General features: G+C 37.7%; 1 protein-coding gene across 11 annotated transcripts in view; it reads left to right on the top strand.

Moving 5' to 3' along the window:
• Positions 1-21,541, top strand: part of cdk5rap2 (CDK5 regulatory subunit associated protein 2) — an 86,553-nt gene extending 65,012 nt beyond the window's left edge. For all 11 annotated transcript variants that reach the window (XM_042509440.2, XM_042509439.2, XM_088071383.1 and 8 more), the window contains one exon: positions 21,063-21,541. In XM_042509440.2, the coding sequence (XP_042365374.2) occupies positions 21,063-21,208 (146 nt within the window). In that variant the 3' untranslated portion in view covers positions 21,209-21,541. The remainder of the gene's footprint in view (positions 1-21,062) is intronic.
• Positions 21,542-21,543: the final 2 nt, after the last annotated feature.

Below are 21,543 nucleotides of genomic sequence, written 5' to 3'. Positions count from 1 at the left end.
GGAAACTGCTTATTATAGCTCGTATAGACGCGCCATAGCGTAGCGTGTTGAAAACGGGGCCAAAAAAAGCCTAAAAAGTCACAATTTAGCATGTTGAAAAACTGGCGAAAAATCGCATGCTATAGTATGGCAAAAATTTCAAAAATTGACACGTCCCAAAAATGGCTGGAAACTGCTTATTATAGCTCATATAGATGCGCCATAGCGTAGCGTGTTGAAAACGGGGCCAAAAAAAGCCTAAAAAGTCACAATTTAGCATGTTGAAAAACTGGCGAAAAATCGCATGCTATAGTATGGCAAAAATTTCAAAAATTGACACGTCCCAAAAATGGCTGGAAACTGCTTATTATAGCTCATATAGATGCGCCATAGCGTAGCGTGTTGAAAACGGGGCCAAAAAAAGCCTAAAAAGTCACAATTTAGCATGTTGAAAAACTGGCGAAAAATCGCATGCTATAGTATGGCAAAAATTTCAAAAATTGACACGTCCCAAAAATGGCTGGAAACTGCTTATTATAGCTCATATAAACGCGCCATAGCGTAGCGTGTTGAAAACAGGGCCAAAAAAGGGCCAAAAAGTGATAATTTAGCATGTTGAAAAACTGGCAAAAAATCGCATGCTATAGTATGGCAAAAATTTCAAAAATTGACACGTCCCAAAAATGGCTGGAAACTGCTTATTATAGCTCATATAGACGCACCATAGCGTAGCGTGTTGAAAACGGGGCCAAAAAAGGTCTAAAAAGTCACAATTTAGCATGTTGAAAAACTGGCGAAAAATCGCATGCTATAGTATGGCAAAAATTTCAAAAATTGACATGTCCCAAAAATGGCTGGAAACTGCTTATTATAGCTCATATAAACGCGCCATAGCGTAGCGTGTTGAAAACAGGGCCAAAAAAGGGCCAAAAAGTGATAATTTAGCATGTTGAAAAACTGGCGAAAAATCGCATGCTATAGTATGGCAAAAATTTCAAAAATTGACACGTCCCAAAAATGGCTGGAAACTGCTTATTATAGCTCATATAGACGCACCATAGCGTAGCATGTTGAAAACAGGGCCAAAAAAGCCTAAAAGTCACAATTTAGCATGTTGAAAAACTGGCGAAAAAATCGCATGCTATAGTATGGCAAAAATTTCAAAAATTGACATGTCCCAAAATGGCTGGAAACTGCTTATTATAGCTCATATAGATGCACCATAAGCGTAGCGTGTTGAAAACAGGGCCAAAAAAGCCTAAAAGTCACAATTTAGCATGTTGAAAAACTGGCTAAAAATCGCATGCTATAGTATGGCAAAATTTCAAAAATTGACACATCCCAAAAATGGCTGGAAACTGCTTATTATAGCTCATATAGATGCACCATAGCGTAGCGTGTTGAAAACAGGGCCAAAAAAGCCTAAAAGTCACAATTTAGCATGTTGAAAAACTGGCGAAAAATCGCATGCTATAGTATGGCAAAAATTTCAAAAATTGACATGTCCCAAAAATGGCTGGAAACTGCTTATTATAGCTCATATAAACGCCATAGCGTAGCGCGTTGAAAACAGGGCCAAAAAAAGCCTAAAAAGTCACAATTTAGCATGTTGAAAAACTGGCGAAAAATCGCATGCTATAGTATGGCAAAAATTTCAAAAATTGACACGCCCCAAAAGTGGCTGGAAACTGCTTATTATAGCTCATATAGACGCACCATAGCGTAGCGTGTTGAAAACGGGGCCAAAAAAAGCCTAAAAAGTCACAATTTAGCATGTTGAAAAACTGGCGAAAAATCGCATGCTATAGTATGGCAAAAATTTCAAAAATTGACATGTCCCAAAAATGGCTGGAAACTGCTTATTATAGCTCATATAGACGCACCATAAGCGTAGCGTGTTGAAAACAGGGCCAAAAAAGGCCTAAAAGTCACAATTTAGCATGTTGAAAAAATGGCGAAAAATCGCATGCTATAGTATGGCAAAAATTTCAAAAATTGACATGTCCCAAAAATGGCTGGAAACTGCTTATTATAGCTCATATAGACGCGCCATAGCGTAGCGTGTTGAAAACGGGGCCAAAAAAAGCCTAACAAGTCATAATTTAGCATGTTGAAAAACTGGCGAAAAATCGCATGCTATAGTATGGCAAAAATTTCAAAAATTGACATGTCCCAAAAATGGCTGGAAACTGCTTATTATAGCTCATATAAACGCGCGTTGAAAACAGGGCCAAAAAAGCCTAAAGTCACAATTTAGCATGTTGAAAAACTGGCGAAAAATCGCATGCTAGAGTATGGCAAAAATTTCAAAAATTGACACGTCCCAAAAATGGCTGGAAACTGCTTATTATAGCTCATATAGACGCACCATAGCGTAGCGTGTTGAAAACGGGGCCAAAAAAAGCCTAAAAAGTCACAATTTAGCATGTTGAAAAACTGGCGAAAAATCGCATGCTATAGTATGGCAAAAATTTCAAAATTGACACGTCCCAAAAATGGCTGGAAACTGCTTATTATAGCTCATATAAATGCGCCATAGCGTAGCGTGTTGAAAACGGGGCCAAAAAAAGCCTAAAAAGTCACAATTTAGCATGTTGAAAAACTGGCGAAAAATCGCATGCTATAGTATGGCAAAAATTTCAAAAATTGACACGTCCCAAAAATGGCTGGAAACTGCTTATTATAGCTCATATAAACGCGCCATAGCGTGGCGATGTTGAAAACGGGACCAAAAAAAGCCTAAAAAGTCACAATTTAGCATGTTGAAAAACTGGCGAAAAATCGCATGCTATAGTATGGCAAAAATTTCAAAAATTGACATGTCCCAAAAATGGCTGGAAACTGCTTATTATAGCTCATATAGATGCCACCATAGCGTGGCGATGTTGAAAACAGGGCCAAAAAGGCCAAAAGTCACAATTTAGCATGTTGAAAAACTGGCGAAAATCGCATGCTATAGTATGGCAAAATTTCAAAATTGACACGTCCCAAAAATGGCTGGAAACTGCTTATTATAGCTCATATAGACGCACCATAGCGTAGCGTGGTTGAAAACGGGCCAAAAAAGCCTAAAAAGTCACAATTTAGCATGTTGAAAAACTGGCAAAATCGCATGCTATAGTATGGCAAAAATTTCAAAAATTGACATGTCCCAAAAATGGCTGGAAACTGCTTATTATAGCTCATATAAACGCGCCATAGCGTAGCGTGTTGAAAACAGGGCCAAAAAAGGGCCAAAAAGTGATAATTTAGCATGTTGAAAAACTGGCGAAAATCGCATGCTATAGTATGGCAAAAATTTCAAAATTGACACGTCCCAAAAATGGCTGGAAACTGCTTATTATAGCTCATATAGACGCACCATAGCGTAGCGTGTTGAAAACGGGGCCAAAAAAAGCCTAAAAAGTCACAATTTAGCATGTTGAAAAACTGGCGAAAAATCGCATGCTATAGTATGGCAAAAATTTCAAAAATTGACATGTCCCAAAAATGGCTGGAAACTGCTTATTATAGCTCATATAGATGCGCCATAGCGTAGCGTGTTGAAAACGGGGGCAAAAAAAGCCTAAAAAGTCACAATTTAGCATGTTGAAAAACTGGCGAAAAAATCGCATGCTATAGTATGGCAAAAATTTCAAAAATTGACATGTCCCAAAAATGGCTGGAAACTGCTTATTATAGCTCATATAGATGCGCCATAGCGTAGCATGTTGAAAACAGGGCCAAAAAGGTCTAAAAAGTCACAATTTAGCATGTTGAAAAACTGGCGAAAAATCGCATGCTATAGTATGGCAAAAATTTCAAAAATTGACATGTCCCAAAAATGGCTGGAAACTGCTTATTATAGCTCATATAGATGCGCCATAACGTGGCGTGTTGAAAACAGGGCCAAAAAAGCCTAAAAAGTCACAATTTAGCATGTTGAAAAACTGGCGAAAAAATCGCATGCTATAGTATGGCAAAATTTCAAAAATTGACATGTCCCAAAATGGCTGGAAACTGCTTCTTATAGCTCATATAAACTAGCGTAGCGTGTTGAAAACAGGGCCAAAAAAAGCCTAAAAAGTCACAATTTAGCATGTTGAAAAACTGGCGAAAATCGCATGCTATAGTATGGCAAAATTTCAAAATTGACATGTCCCAAAAATGGCTGGAAACTGCTTATTATAGCTCATATAGATGCACCATAACGTAGCGTGTTGAAAACAGGGCCAAAAAAGCCAAAAGTTACAATTTAGCATGTTGAAAAACTGGCGAAAAATCGCATGCTATAGTATGGCAAAAATTTCAAAAATTGACATGTCCCAAAAATGGCTGGAAACTTCTTATTATAGCTCATATAGACGCACCATAGCGTAGCGTGTTGAAAACGGGCCAAAAAAGCCTAAAAAGTCACAATTTAGCATGTTGAAAAACTGGCTAAAAATCGCATGCTATAGTATGGCAAAAATTTCAAAATTGACATGTCCCAAAAATGGCTGGAAACTGCTTATTATAGCTCATATAGACGCACCATAGCGTAGCGTGTTGAAAACGGGGCCAAAAAAGGTCTAAAAAGTCACAATTTAGCATGTTGAAAAACTGGCGAAAAATCGCATGCTATAGTATGGCAAAAATTTCAAAAATTGACATGTCCCAAAAATGGCTGGAAACTGCTTATTATAGCTCATATACGCCGCCATAGCGTAGCGTGTTGAAAACGGGGCCAAAAAAGCCTTAAAAAGTCAAAATTAGCCTGGTGAAAAACTGGCCAAAAATCGCATGCTATAGTATGGCAAAATTTCAAAATTGACATGTCCCAAAAATGGCTGGAAACTGCTTATTATAGCTCATATAGATGCACCATAAGCGTAGCGTGTTGAAAACAGGGCCAAAAAAGCCAAAAAGTCACAATTTAGCATGTTGAAAAACTGGCGAAAAATCGCATGCTATAGTATGGCAAAATTTCAAAATTGACATGTCCCAAAAATGGCTGGAAACTGCTTATTATAGCTCATATAGATGCACCATAGCGTAGCGTGTTGAAAACAGGGCCAAAAAGGGCCAAAAAGTCACAATTTAGCATGTTGAAAAACTGGCGAAAAATCGCATGCTATAGTATGGCAAAATTTCAAAAATTGACATGTCCCAAAAATGGCTGGAAACTGCTTATTATAGCTCATATAGACGCACCATAGCGTGGCGTGTTGAAAACGGGGCCAAAAAAGCCTAAAAAGTCACAATTTAGCATGTTGAAAAACTGGCGAAAAATCGCATGCTATAGTATGGCAAAAATTTCAAAAATTGACATGTCCCAAAAATGGCTGGAAACTGCTTATTATAGCTCATATAAACGCGCCATAGCGTAGCGTGTTGAAAACAGGGCCAAAAAAGGGCCAAAAAGTCACAATTTAGCATGTTGAAAAACTGGCGAAAAATCGCATGCTATAGTATGGCAAAAATTTCAAAAATTGACATGTCCCAAAAATGGCTGGAAACTGCTTATTATAGCTCATATAGATGCGCCATAGCGTAGCGTGTTGAAAACGGGGCCAAAAAAAGCCTAAAAAGTCACAATTTAGCATGTTGAAAAACTGGCGAAAAATCGCATGCTATAGTATGGCAAAATTTCAAAAATTGACATGTCCCAAAAATGGCTGGAAACTGCTTATTATAGCTCATATAGATGCGCCATAGCGTAGCGTGTTGAAAACGGGGCCAAAAAAAGCCTAAAAAGTCACAATTTAGCATGTTGAAAAAATGGCGAAAAATCGCATACTATAGTATGGCAAAAATTTCAAAAATTGACATGTCCCAAAAATGGCTGGAAACTGCTTATTATAGCTCATATAAACGCCACCATAGCGTGGCGTGTTGAAAACAGGGCCAAAAAAGGCCTAAAAAGTCACAATTTAGCATGTTGAAAAACTGGCGAAAAATCGCATGCTATAGTATGGCAAAAATTTCAAAAATTGACACGTCCCAAAAATGGCTGGAAACTGCTTATTATAGCTCATATAGACGCACCATAGCGTAGCGTGTTGAAAACGGGGCCAAAAAAAGCCTAAAAAGTCACAATTTAGCATGTTGAAAAACTGGCGAAAAATCGCATGCTATAGTATGGCAAAAATTTCAAAAATTGACACGTCCCAAAAATGGCTGGAAACTGCTTATTATAGCTCATATAGATGCGCCATAGCGTAGCGTGTTGAAAACAGGGCCAAAAAAGGGCCAAAAAGTCACAATTTAGCATGTTGAAAAACTGGCGAAAAATCGCATGCTATAGTATGGCAAAAATTTCAAAAATTGACACGTCCCAAAAATGGCTGGAAACTGCTTATTATAGCTCATATAGACGCACCATAGCGTAGCGTGTTGAAAACGGGGCCAAAAAAGCCTAAAAAGTCACAATTTAGCATGTTGAAAAAATGGCGAAAAATCGCATGCTATAGTATGGCAAAAATTTCAAAACTTGACATGTCCCAAAAATGGCTGGAAACTGCTTATTATAGCTCATATAAACGCGCCATAGCGTAGCGTGTTGAAAACAGGGCCAAAAAAGGCCAAAAGTCATAATTTAGCATGTTGAAAAACTGGCTAAAAAATCGCATGCTATAGTATGGCAAAAATTTCAAAAATTGACACGTCCCAAAAATGGCTGGAAACTGCTTATTATAGCTCATATAGACGCACCATAGCGTAGCGTGTTGAAAACAGGGCCAAAAAAGCCTAAAAAGTCACAATTTAGCATGTTGAAAAACTGGCGAAAAATCGCATGCTATAGTATGGCAAAAATTTCAAAAATTGACATGTCCCAAAAATGGCTGGAAACTGCTTATTATAGCTCATATAAATGCGCCATAGCGTAGCGTGTTGAAAACGGGGCCAAAAAAAGCCTAAAAAGTCACAATTTAGCATGTTGAAAAACTGGCGAAAAATCGCATGCTATAGTATGGCAAAATTTTCAAAGATTGACATGTCCCAAAAATGGCTGGAAACTGCTTATTATAGCTCATATAGATGCGCCCATAGCGTAGCGTGTTGAAAACAGGGCCAAAAAAGCCTAAAAAGTCACAATTTAGCATGTTGAAAAACTGGCGAAAATCGCATGCTATAGTATGGCAAAAATTTCAAAATTGACATGTCCCAAAAATGGCTGGAAACTGCTTATTATAGCTCATATAAACGCACCATAGCGTAGCGTGTTGAAAACAGGGCCAAAAAAGGCCAAAAAGTCACAATTTAGCATGTTGAAAATCTGGCGAAAAATCGCATGCTATAGTATGGCAAAATTTCAAAAATTGACATGTCCCAAAAATGGCTGGAAACTGCTTATTATAGCTCATATAGACGCACCATAAGCGTAGCGTGTTGAAAACGGGCCAAAAAAGCCTAAAAAGTCACAATTTAGCATGTTGAAAAACTGGCGAAAAATCGCATGCTATAGTATGGCAAAATTTCAAAAATTGACATGTCCCAAAATGGCTGGAAACTGCTTATTATAGCTCATATAGACGCACCATAGCGTAGCGTGTTGAAAACAGGGCCAAAAAAAGCCTAAAAAGTCACAATTTAGCATGTTGAAAAACTGGCGAAAAATCGCATGCTATAGTATGGCAAAATTTCAAAAATTGACATGTCCCAAAATGGCTGGAAACTGCTTATTATAGCTCATATAGACGCACCATAGCGTGGCGTGTTGAAAACAGGGCCAAAAAAGCCTAAAAAGTCACAATTTAGCATGTTGAAAAAATGGCGAAAAATCGCATGCTATAGTATGGCAAAAATTTCAAAAATGGCTGGAAACTGCTTATTATAGCTCGTATAGACGCGCCATAGCGTAGCGTGTTGAAAACAGGGCCAAAAAGGGCCAAAAGTCACAATTTAGCATGTTGAAAAACTGGCGAAAAATCGCATGCTATAGTATGGCAAAAATTTCAAAAATTGACACGTCCCAAAAATGGCTGGAAACTGCTTATTATAGCTCATATAGACGCACCATAGCGTAGCGTGTTGAAAACGGGGCCAAAAAAAGCCTAAAAAGTCACAATTTAGCATGTTGAAAAACTGGCGAAAAATCGCATGCTATAGTATGGCAAAAAATTCAAGAATAGACATGTCCCAAAAATGGCTGGAAACTGCTTATTATAGCTCATATAACGCACCATAAGCGTAGCGTGTTGAAAACAGGGCCAAAAAAGCCTAAAAAGTCACAATTTAGCATGTTGAAAAACTGGCGAAAAATCGCATGCTATAGTATGGCAAAAATTTCAAAAATTGACATGTCCCAAAAATGGCTGGAAACTGCTTATTATAGCTCATATAGATGCGCCATAAGCGTGGCTGTTGAAAACGGGGCCAAAAAAGCCTAAAAGTCACAATTTAGCATGTTGAAAAACTGGCGAAAAATCGCATGCTATAGTATGGCAAAAATTTCAAAAATTGACATGTCCCAAAAATGGCTGGAAACTGCTTATTATAGCTCATATAAACGCGCCATAGCGTAGCGTGTTGAAAACAGGGCCAAAAAAGGGCCAAAAAGTGATAATTTAGCATGTTGAAAAACTGGCGAAAAATCGCATGCTATAGTATGGCAAAAATTTCAAAAATTGACATGTCCCAAAAATGGCTGGAAACTGCTTATTATAGCTCATATAGACGCGCCATAGCGTAGCGTGTTGAAAACGGGGCCAAAAAAAGCCTAAAAAGTCACAATTTAGCATGTTGAAAAACTGGCGAAAAATCGCATGCTATAGTATGGCAAAAATTTCAAAAATTGACATGTCCCAAAATGGCTGGAAACTGCTTATTATAGCTCATATAAACGCCATAGCGTAGCGTGTTGAAAACAGGGCCAAAAAAGGGCCAAAAAGTGATAATTTAGCATGTTGAAAAACTGGCGAAAAATCGCATGCTATAGTATGGCAAAAATTTCAAAAATTGACATGTCCCAAAAATGGCTGGAAACTGCTTATTATAGCTCATATAGACGCACCATAGCGTAGCGTGTTGAAAACGGGGCCAAAAAAAGCCTAAAAAGTCACAATTTAGCATGTTGAAAAACTGGCGAAAAATCGCATGCTATAGTATGGCAAAAATTTCAAAAATTGACATGTCCCAAAAATGGCTGGAAACTGCTTATTATAGCTCATATAAACGCGCCATAGCGTAGCGTGTTGAAAACAGGGCCAAAAAAAGCCTAAAAAGTCACAATTTAGCATGTTGAAAAACTGGCGAAAAATCGCATGCTATAGTATGGCAAAAATTTCAAAAATTGACATGTCCCAAAAATGGCTGGAAACTGCTTATTATAGCTCATATAGATGCGCCATAGCGTAGCGTGTTGAAAACGGGCCAAAAAAGCCTAAAAAGTCACAATTTAGCATGTTGAAAAACTGGCAAAATCGCATGCTATAGTATGGCAAAAATTTCAAAAATTGACATGTCCCAAAATGGCTGGAAACTGCTTATTATAGCTCATATAGATGCGCCATAGCGTAGCGTGTTGAAAACAGGGCCAAAAAAGCCTAAAAAGTCACAATTTAGCATGTTGAAAAACTGGCGAAAAATCGCATGCTATAGTATGGCAAAATTTCAAAAATTGACATGTCCCAAAAATGGCTGGAAACTGCTTATTATAGCTCATATAGACGCACCATAGCGTAGCGTGTTGAAAACGGGGCCAAAAAAAGCCTAAAAAGTCACAATTTAGCATGTTGAAAAACTGGCGAAAAATCGCATGCTATAGTATGGCAAAAATTTCAAAAATTGACATGTCCCAAAAATGGCTGGAAACTGCTTATTATAGCTCATATAAACGCGCCATAGCGTAGCGTGTTGAAAACAGGGCCAAAAAAGGGCCAAAAAGTCACAATTTAGCATGTTGAAAATCTGGCGAAAAATCGCATGCTATAGTATGGCAAAAATTTCAAAAATTGACACGTCCCAAAAATGGCTGGAAACTGCTTATTATAGCTCATATAGACGCGCCCATAGCGTAGCGTGTTGAAAACGGGGCCAAAAAAGCCTAAAAAGTCACAATTTAGCATGTTGAAAAACTGGCGAAAAATCGCATGCTATAGTATGGCAAAAATTTCAAAAATTGACATGTCCCAAAATGGCTGGAAACTGCTTATTATAGCTCATATAGACGCACCATAGCGTAGCGTGTTGAAAACAGGGCCAAAAAAGGGCCAAAAGTCACAATTTAGCATGTTGAAAAACTGGCGAAAAATCGCATGCTATAGTATGGCAAAAATTTCAAAAATTGACATGTCCCAAAAATGGCTGGAAACTGCTTATTATAGCTCATATAGACGCCATAAGCGTAGCGTGTTGAAAACAGGGCCAAAAAAGCCTAAAAAGTCACAATTTAGCATGTTGAAAAACTGGCGAAAAATCGCATGCTATAGTATGGCAAAATTTCAAAATTGACATGTCCCAAAAATGGCTGGAAACTGCTTATTATAGCTCATATAGATGCGCCATAGCGTAGCGTGTTGAAAACGGGGCCAAAAAAAGCCTAAAAAGTCACAATTTAGCATGTTGAAAAACTGGCGAAAAATCGCATGCTATAGTATGGCAAAAATTTCAAAAATTGGCATGTCCCAAAAATGGCTGGAAACTGATTATTATAGCTCATATAGATGCGCCATAGCGTAGCGTGTTGAAAACGGGGCCAAAAAAGGGCCAAAAAGTCACAATTTAGCATGTTGAAAAACTGGCGAAAAATCGCATGCTATAGTATGGCAAAAATTTCAAAAATTGACATGTCCCAAAAATGGCTGGAAACTGCTTATTATAGCTCATATAGACGCACCATAGCGTAGCGTGTTGAAAACGGGGCCAAAAAAAGCCTAAAAAGTCACAATTTAGCATGTTGAAAAAATGGCGAAAAATCGCATGCTATAGTATGGCAAAAATTTCAAAATTGACATGTCCCAAAAATGGCTGGAAACTGCTTATTATAGCTCATATAAACGCCACCATAGCGTGGCGTGTTGAAAACAGGGCCAAAAAGGCCAAAAAGTCACAATTTAGCATGTTGAAAAACTGGCGAAAAATCGCATGCTATAGTATGGCAAAATTTCAAAAATTGACACGTCCCAAAATGGCTGGAAACTGCTTATTATAGCTCATATAGACGCATATAGCGTGGCGTGTTGAAAACGGGGCCAAAAAAGCCTAAAAAGTCACAATTTAGCATGTTGAAAAACTGGCTAAAAATCGCATGCTATAGTATGGCAAAAATTTCAAAAATTGACATGTCCCAAAATGGCTGGAAACTGCTTATTATAGCTCATATACATGCACCATAACGTAGCGTGTTGAAAACAGGGCCAAAAAAGGGCCAAAAAGTGATAATTTAGCATGTTGAAAAACTGGCGAAAAATCGCATGCTATAGTATGGCAAAAATTTCAAAAATTGACACGTCCCAAAAATGGCTGGAAACTGCTTATTATAGCTCATATAGACGCACCATAGCGTAGCGTGTTGAAAACGGGGCCAAAAAAAGCCTAAAAAGTCACAATTTAGCATGTTGAAAAACTGGCTAAAATCGCATGCTATAGTATGGCAAAAATTTCAAAAATTGACATGTCCCAAAAATGGCTGGAAACTGCTTCTTATAGCTCATATAAACGCACTATAGCGTAGCGTGTTGAAAACAGGGCCAAAAAGGGCCAAAAGTGATAATTTAGCATGTTGAAAAACTGGCGAAAAATCGCATGCTATAGTATGGCAAAATTTCAAAATTGACACGTCCCAAAATGGCTGGAAACTGCTTATTATAGCTCATATAGACGCACCATAGCGTAGCGTGTTGAAAACGGGGCCAAAAAAAGCCTAAAAAGTCACAATTTAGCATGTTGAAAAAATGGCGAAAAATCGCATGCTATAGTATGGCAAAAATTTCAAAAATTGACATGTCCCAAAAATGGCTGGAAACTGCTTATTATAGCTCATATAAATGCGCCATAGCGTAGCGTGTTGAAAACGGGGCCAAAAAAAGCCTAAAAAGTCACAATTTAGCATGTTGAAAAACTGGCGAAAAATCGCATGCTATAGTATGGCAAAAATTTCAAAAATTGACATGTCCCAAAAATGGCTGGAAACTGCTTATTATAGCTCATATAAACGCGCCATAGCGTAGCGTGTTGAAAACAGGGCCAAAAAGCCTAAAAAGTCACAATTTAGCATGTTGAAAAACTGGCGAAAAATCGCATGCTATAGTATGGCAAAAATTTCAAAAATTGACATGTCCCAAAAATGGCTGGAAACTGCTTATTATAGCTCATATAGACGCACCATAGCGTAGCGTGTTGAAAACGGGGCCAAAAAAAGCCTAAAAGTCACAATTTAGCATGTTGAAAAACTGGCGAAAAATCGCATGCTATAGTATGGCAAAATTTCAAAATTGACATGTCCCAAAAATGGCGGGAAACTGCTTATTATAGCTCATATAAACGCGCCATAGCGTAGCGTGTTGAAAACAGGGCCAAAAAAGGGCCAAAAAGTCACAATTTAGCATGTTGAAAAACTGGCGAAAAATCGCATGCTATAGTATGGCAAAAATTTCAAAAATTGACATGTCCCAAAAATGGCTGGAAACTGCTTATTATAGCTCATATAAACGCGCCATAGCGTAGCGTGTTGAAAACGGGGCCAAAAAAGCCTAAAAGTCACAATTTAGCATGTTGAAAAACTGGCGAAAAAATCGCATGCTATAGTATGGCAAAAATTTCAAAATTGACATGTCCCAAAAATGGCTGGAAACTGCTTATTATAGCTCATATAGATGCACCATAGCGTAGCGTGTTGAAAACGGGCCAAAAAAGCCTAAAAAGTCACAATTTAGCATGTTGAAAAACTGGCGAAAAATCGCATGCTATAGTATGGCAAAATTTCAAAAATTGACATGTCCCAAAATGGCTGGAAACTGCTTATTATAGCTCATATAGATGCCATAAGCGTGGCGTGTTGAAAACAGGGCCAAAAAAGCCTAAAAAGTCACAATTTAGCATGTTGAAAAACTGGCGAAAAATCGCATGCTATAGTATGGCAAAATTTCAAAAATTGACATGTCCCAAAATGGCTGGAAACTGCTTATTATAGCTCATATAGATGCACCATAGCGTAGCGTGTTAAACACGGGCCCAAAACAAGCCTAAAAAGTCACAATTTAGCATGTTGAAAAACTGGCGAAAAATCGCATGCTATAGTATGGCAAAAATTTCAAAAATTGACATGTCCCAAAAATGGCTGGAAACTGCTTATTATAGCTCATATAGACGCGCCATAGCGTAGCGTGTAGAAAACGGGGCCAAAAAAAGCCTAAAAGTCACAATTTAGCATGTTGAAAAACTGGCGAAAAATCGCATGCTATAGTATGGCAAAAATTTCAAAAATTGACATGTCCCAAAAATGGCTGGAAACTGCTTATTATAGCTCATATAGATGCGCCATAACGTAGCGTGTTGAAAACGGGGCCAAAAAAAGGCCAAAAAGTCACAATTTAGCATGTTGAAAAACTGGCGAAAAATCGCATGCTATAGTATGGCAAAAATTTCAAAAATTGACATGTCCCAAAATGGCTGGAAACTGCTTATTATAGCTCATATAGACGCACCATAGCGTAGCGTGTTGAAAACAGGGCCAAAAAAGCCTAAAAGTCACAATTTAGCATGTTGAAAAACTGGCGAAAAATCGCATGCTATAGTATGGCAAAAATTTCAAAATTGACATGTCCCAAAAATGGCTGGAAACTGCTTATTATAGCTCATATAGATGCGCCCATAACGTAGCGTGTTGAAAACAGGGCCAAAAAAGGGCCAAAAAGTCACAATTTAGCATGTTGAAAAACTGGCGAAAAATCGCATGCTATAGTATGGCAAAAATTTCAAAAATTGACATGTCCCAAAAATGGCTGGAAACTGCTTATTATAGCTCATATAGACGCACCATAGCGTAGCGTGTTGAAAACGGGGCCAAAAAAAGCCTAAAAAGTCACAATTTAGCATGTTGAAAAACTGGCGAAAAATCGCATGCTATAGTATGGCAAAAATTTCAAAAATTGACATGTCCCAAAAATGGCTGGAAACTGCTTATTATAGCTCATATAGATGGACCATAACGTAGCATGTTGAAAACAGGGCCAAAAAAAGCCTAAAAAGTAACAATTTAGCATGTTGAAAAACTGGCGAAAATCGCATGCTATAGTATGGCAAAAATTTCAAAAATTGACATGTCCCAAAAATGGCTGGAAACTGCTTATTATAGCTCATATAGCGCCATAAGCGTAGCGTGTTGAAAACAGGGCCAAAAAAGGTCTAAAAAGTCACAATTTAGCATGTTGAAAAACTGGCGAAAAATCGCATGCTATAGTATGGCAAAAATTTCAAAAATTGACATGTCCCAAAAATGGCTGGAAACTGCTTATTATAGCTCATATAGACGCACCATAGCGTAGCGTGTTGAAAACAGGGCCAAAAAAGCCTAAAAAGTCACAATTTAGCATGTTGAAAAACTGGCGAAAAATCGCATGCTATAGTATGGCAAAAATTTCAAAATTTAAATGTCCCAAAAATGGCTGGAAACTGCTTATTATAGCTCATATAGACGCGCCATAGCGTAGCGTGTTGAAAACGGGGCCAAAAAAAGCCTAAAAAGTCACAATTTAGCATGTTGAAAAACTGGCGAAAAATCGCATGCTATAGTATGGCAAAAATTTCAAAAATTGACATGTCCCAAAAATGGCTGGAAACTGCTTATTATAGCTCATATAGACGCACCATAGCGTGGCGTGTTGAAAACAGGGCCAAAAAAGCCTAAAAAGTCACAATTTAGCATGTTGAAAAACTGGCGAAAAATCGCATGCTATAGTATGGCAAAAATTTCAAAAATTGACATGTCCCAAAATGGCTGGAAACTGCTTATTATAGCTCGTATAGACGCGCCATAGCGTAGCGTGTTGAAAACGGGGCCAAAAAAAGCCTAAAAAGTCACAATTTAGCATGTTGAAAAACTGGCGAAAAATCGCATGCTATAGTATGGCAAAAATTTCAAAATTGACATGTCCCAAAAATGGCTGGAAACTGCTTATTATAGCTCATATAGACGCACCATAGCGTGGCGTGTTGAAAACAGGGCCAAAAAAGCCAAAAAGTGATAATTTAGCATGTTGAAAAACTGGCGAAAAATCGCATGCTATAGTATGGCAAAAATTTCAAAAATTGACATGTCCCAAAAATGGCTGGAAACTGCTTATTATAGCTCATATAGACGCACCATAGCGTAGCGTGTTGAAAACAGGGCCAAAAAAGCCTAAAAGTCACAATTTAGCATGTTGAAAAACTGGCGAAAAATCGCATGCTATAGTATGGCAAAAATTTCAAAATTGACATGTCCCAAAATGGCTGGAAACTGCTTATTATAGCTCATATAAACGCGCCATAGCGTGGCGTGTTGAAAACAGGGCCAAAAAGACCTAAAAAGTGATAATTTAGCATGTTGAAAACTGGCGAAAAATCGCATGCTATAGTATGGCAAAAATTTCAAAAATTGACATGTCCCAAAAATGGCTGGAAACTGCTTATTATAGCTCATATAGACGCGCCATAGCGTAGCGTGTTGAAAACGGGGCCAAAAAAAGCCTAAAAAGTCACAATTTAGCATGTTGAAAAACTGGCGAAAAATCGCATGCTATAGTATGGCAAAAATTTCAAAATTGACATGTCCCAAAAATGGCTGGAAACTGCTTATTATAGCTCATATAGATCGCCATAGCGTGGCGTGTTGAAAACGGGGCCAAAAAAAGCCTAAAAAGTCACAATTTAGCATGTTGAAAAACTGGCGAAAAATCGCATGCTATAGTATGGCAAAAATTTCAAAAATTGACATGTCCCAAAAATGGCTGGAAACTGCTTATTATAGCTCATATAGACGCGCCATAGCGTGGCGTGTTGAAAACAGGGCCAAAAAAGCCTAAAAAGTCACAATTTAGCATGTTGAAAAACTGGCGAAAAATCGCATGCTATAGTATGGCAAAAATTTCAAAATTGACATGTCCAAAAAATGGCTGGAAACTGCTTATTATAGCTCATATAAACGCGCCATAGCGTAGCGTGTTGAAAACGGGGCCAAAAAAAGCCTAAAAAGTCACAATTTAGCATGTTGAAAAACTGGCGAAAAATCGCATGCTATAGTATGGCAAAAATTTCAAAAATTGACATGTCCCAAAAATGGCTGGAAACTGCTTATTATAGCTCATATAGACGCACCATAAGCGTGGCGTGTTGAAAACAGGGCCAAAAAAGCCTAAAAAGTCACAATTTAGCATGTTGAAAAACTGGCGAAAAATCGCATGCTATAGTATGGCAAAATTTCAAAAATTGACATGTCCCAAAAATGGCTGGAAACTGCTTATTATAGCTCATATAGACGCACCATAGCGTAGCGTGTTGAAAACGGGGCCAAAAAAAGCCTAAAAAGTCACAATTTAGCATGTTGAAAAACTGGCGAAAAATCGCATGCTATAGTATGGCAAAAATTTCAAAAATTGACATGTCCCAAAATGGCTGGAAACTGCTTATTATAGCTCATATAGACGCACCATAAGCGTGGCGTGTTGAAAACGGGCCAAAAAAGCCTAAAAAGTCACAATTTAGCATGTTGAAAAACTGGCGAAAAATCGCATGCTATAGTATGGCAAAAATTTCAAAAATTGACACGTCCCAAAAATGGCTGGAAACTGCTTATTATAGCTCATATAGATGCGCCATAGCGTAGCGTGTTGAAAACGGGGCCAAAAAAAGCCTAAAAAGTCACAATTTAGCATGTTGAAAAACTGGCGAAAAATCGCATGCTATAGTATGGCAAAAATTTCAAAAATTGACATGTCCCAAAAATGGCTGGAAACTGCTTATTATAGCTCATATAGATGCGCCATAGCGTAGCGTGTTGAAAACAGGGCCAAAAAAGCCAAAAAGTCACAATTTAGCATGTTGAAAAACTGGCGAAAAATCGCATGCTATAGTATGGCAAAATTTCAAAAATTGACATGTCCCAAAAATGGCTGGAAACTGCTTATTATAGCTCATATAGATGCACCATAGCGTGGCGTGTTGAAAACAGTGCCAAAAAAAGCCTAAAAAGTCACAATTTAGCATGTTGAAAAACTGGCGAAAAATCGCATACTATAGTATGGCAAAAATTTCAAAAATTGACATGTCCCAAAAATGGCTGGAAACTGCTTATTATAGCTCATATAGACGCGCCATAACGTAGCGTGTTGAAAACGGGGCCAAAAAGCCTAAAAGTCACAATTTAGCATGTTGAAAAACTGGCGAAAAATCGCATGCTATAGTATGGCAAAATTTCAAAATTGACATGTCCCAAAATGGCTGGAAACTGCTTATTATAGCTCATATAGATGCACCATAACGTGGCGTGTTGAAAACAGGGCCAAAAAGGCCTAAAAAGTGATAATTTAGCATGTTGAAAAACTGGCGAAAAATCGCATGCTATAGTATGGCAAAATTTCAAAAATTGACATGTCCCAAAATGGCTGGAAACTGCTTATTATAGCTCATATAGATGCACCATAGCGTAGCGTGTTGAAAACAGGGCCAAAAAGCCTAAAAAGTCACAATTTAGCATGTTGAAAAACTGGCGAAAAATCGCATGCTATAGTATGGCAAAAATTTCAAAAATTGACATGTCCCAAAAATGGCTGGAAACTGCTTATTATAGCTCATATAGATGCACCATAAGCGTGGCGTGTTGAAAACAGGGCCAAAAAAAGCCTAAAAGTCACAATTTAGCATGTTGAAAAACTGGCGAAAAATCGCATGCTATAGTATGGCAAAAATTTCAAAAATTGACATGTCCCAAAAATGGCTGGAAACTGCTTATTATAGCTCATATAGATGCGCCATAACGTAGCGTGTTGAAAACAGGGCCAAAAAAGGGCCAAAAAGTGATAATTTAGCATGTTGAAAAACTGGCGAAAAATCGCATACTATAGTATGGCAAAAATTTCAAAATTGACATGTCCCAAAATGGCTGGAAACTGCTTATTATAGCTCATATAGATGCACCATAACGTAGCGTGTTGAAAACAGGGCCAAAAAAGGGCCAAAAAGTGATAATTTAGCATGTTGAAAAACTGGCGAAAAATCGCATGCTATAGTATGGCAAAATTTTCAAAAATTGACATGTCCCAAAAATGGCTGGAAACTGCTTATTATAGCTCATATAGACGCGCCATATAGCGTGGCGTGTTGAAAACAGGGCCAAAAAAGCCTAAAAGTCACAATTTAGCATGTTGAAAAACTGGCGAAAAATCGTATGCTATAGTATGGCAAAAATTTCAAAAATTGACACGTCCCAAAAATGGCTGGAAACTGCTTATTATAGCTCATATAGATGCGCCATAGCGTAGCGTGTTGAAAACGGGGGCAAAAAAAGCCTAAAAAGTCACAATTTAGCATGTTGAAAAACTGGCGAAAAATCGCATGCTATAGTATGGCAAAAATTTCAAAAATTGACATGTCCCAAAAATGGCTGGAAACTGCTTATTATAGCTCATATAAACGCGCCATAGCGTAGCGTGTTGAAAACAGGGCCAAAAAAAGCCTAAAAAGTCACAATTTAGCATGTTGAAAAACTGGCGAAAAATCGCATGCTATAGTATGGCAAAAATTTCAAAAATTGACATGTCCCAAAAATGGCTGGAAACTGCTTATTATAGCTCATATACATGCACCATAACGTAGCGTGTTGAAAACAGGGCCAAAAAAGGGCCAAAAAGTGATAATTTAGCATGTTGAAAAACTGGCGAAAAATCGCATACTATAGTATGGCAAAAATTTCAAAAATTGACATGTCCCAAAAATGGCTGGAAACTGCTTATTATAGCTCGTATAAACGCCATAGCGTGGCGTGTTGAAAACAGGGCCAAAAAAGCCTAAAAGTCACAATTTATCATGTAGAAAAACTGGCGAAAAATCGCATGCTATAGTATGGCAAAAATTTCAAAAATTGACATGTCCCAAAAATGGCTGGAAACTGCTTATTATAGCTCGTATAGACGCGCCATAACGTAGCATGTTGAAAACGGGGCCAAAAAAAGCCTAAAAAGTCACAATTTAGCATGTTGAAAAAATGGCGAAAAATCGCATGCTATAGTATGGCAAAAATTTCAAAAATTGACATGTCCCAAAATGGCTGGAAACTGCTTATTATAGCTCATATAGACGCAGCCATAGCGTAGCGTGTTGAAAACGGGCCAAAAAAGCCAAAAGTGACAATTTAGCATGTTGAAAATCTGGCGAAAAATCGCATGCTATAGTATGGCAAAAATTTCAAAAATTGGCATGTCCCAAAAATGGCTGGAAACTGATTATTATAGCTCATATAGATGCGCCATAGCGTAGCGTGTTGAAAACGGGGCCAAAAAAAGCCTAAAAAGTCACAATTTAGCATGTTGAAAAACTGGCGAAAAATCGCATGCTATAGTATGGCAAAAATTTCAAAAATTGACATGTCCCAAAAATGGCTGGAAACTGCTTATTATAGCTCATATAGACGCCATAAGCGTAGCGTGTTGAAAACAGGGCCAAAAAAGCCTAAAAAGTCACAATTTAGCATGTTGAAAAATGGCGAAAAATCGCATGCTATAGTATGGCAAAAATTTCAAAAATTGACATGTCCCAAAATGGCTGGAAACTGCTTATTATAGCTCATATAGCAGACGCCATAACGTAGCATGTTGAAAACAGGGCCAAAAAAGGGCCAAAAAGTGATAATTTAGCATGTTGAAAAACTGGCGAAAAATCGCATGCTATAGTATGGCAAAATTTTCAAAAATTGACATGTCCCAAAAATGGCTGGAAACTGCTTATTATAGCTCATATAGACGCGCCATAGTGTAGCGTGTTGAAAACGGGGCCAAAAAAAGCCTAAAAAGTCACAATTTAGCATGTTGAAAAACTGGCGAAAAATCGCATGCTATAGTATGGCAAAAATTTCAAAAATTGACATGTCCCAAAAATGGCTGGAAACTGCTTATTATAGCTCGTATAGACGCGCCATAGCGTAGCATGTTGAAAACGGGGCCAAAAAAGGGCCAAAAAGTGATAATTTAGCATGTTGAAAAACTGGCGAAAAATCGCATGCTATAGTATGGCAAAATTTTCAAAAATTGACGTCCCAAAAATGGCTGGAAACTGCTTATTATAGCTCATATAGACGCGCCATAGCGTAGCGTGTTGAAAACGGGGCCAAAAAAAGCCTAAAAAGTCACAATTTAGCATGTTGAAAAACTGGCGAAAAATCGCATACTATAGTATGGCAAAAATTTCAAAAATTGACATGTCCCAAAAATGGCTGGAAACTGCTTATTATAGCTCATATAGATGCGCCATAACGTAGCGTGTTGAAAACAGGGCCAAAAAAGGGCCAAAAAGTGATAATTTAGCATGTTGAAAAACTGGCGAAAAATCGCATGCTATAGTATGGCAAAAATTTCAAAAATTGACATGTCCCAAAAATGGCTGGAAACTGCTTATTATAGCTCATATAGATGCGCCATAACGTAGCATGTTGAAAACAGGGCCAAAAAAGGGCCAAAAAGTGATAATTTTGAAAAAATGGTCAAAAATCGCTTATTACAGTATGTTGAAAAAAAAGGCACAAAATGGCATGTTGCAGTTACTATGACATTATGGTTAAAGTTTGGACAACATAGTATATTGTGATTTTTTTCGTCAGATTTTGCTGTTTGGGGAGAAACATGCTGTTTGTTCTCAGTTTCTAAGGCCTAGCCTGGTACAAAATGGAAAAGATAGTGTTATAAATTCTAACATCGTATTAGCAGTGAGAAAGCATTGAAGCCAAAATTACCAAAATGTCGAACTGTTCCTTCATCTCATGTTAGATGCATGTGTTTGCAGGCACTTATAAATTGACAGAATTAAAAACATGTTTCATTGCCTTCAGCAGTAAAACGTTTCACCATGCATGCCTAAAGTCTAAAATGTAAAGTCAATGTAAGTACCTGTCTGTCGTCAGTCTAATGTTACAGTATTTATGCTTTCTTTTTCAGGAGGTCCCAGTCAATGGCCAGTAGGGGACACTACAGACCCTCCACCTGAGCAGATAAGTGTCCCTGTTTCTCAAGGGACTGTAGACAGATGCTCTAAATCCTCAGAGGATCACAATAGTGATGCCTCTTTACACTGCAGCTACTAAACCTGCTGTAAAAATGCTTCTGATGCTGTAGCAACCTAAAGTTCGTCAGACCTTCAGATCCTGCCTTTTTGTTCTGCTGTAAAACTGTCACCTTGCTCTCCTGATATCAAAGCCTATAATTGCATGTGACATGCCTAAATTTGATTTATTTTAGGTACTAAAGATGTAGTTTTTTAAAAGAAAATGCTTTTGTAAATAGTAATTCCTGAAAATATTTTTATTACTGGAAAATTTTTACTTTTTGTTTTTATCGGCCAATTTATGTATAGAATGGTCTGCTACTGGCTCAAGGAATTATGTGCACATGCAGTAAAGAAATGAATTGAACAATGACT

The sequence above is a fragment of the Plectropomus leopardus genome, chromosome 20, assembly GCF_026936395.1.
Source record: "Plectropomus leopardus strain MGB_pleo_1.0 chromosome 20, ASM2693639v1, whole genome shotgun sequence".
Lineage (NCBI taxonomy): Eukaryota > Metazoa > Chordata > Actinopteri > Perciformes > Serranidae > Plectropomus > Plectropomus leopardus.
This window is presented reverse-complemented; position numbering and strand designations above follow the sequence as displayed.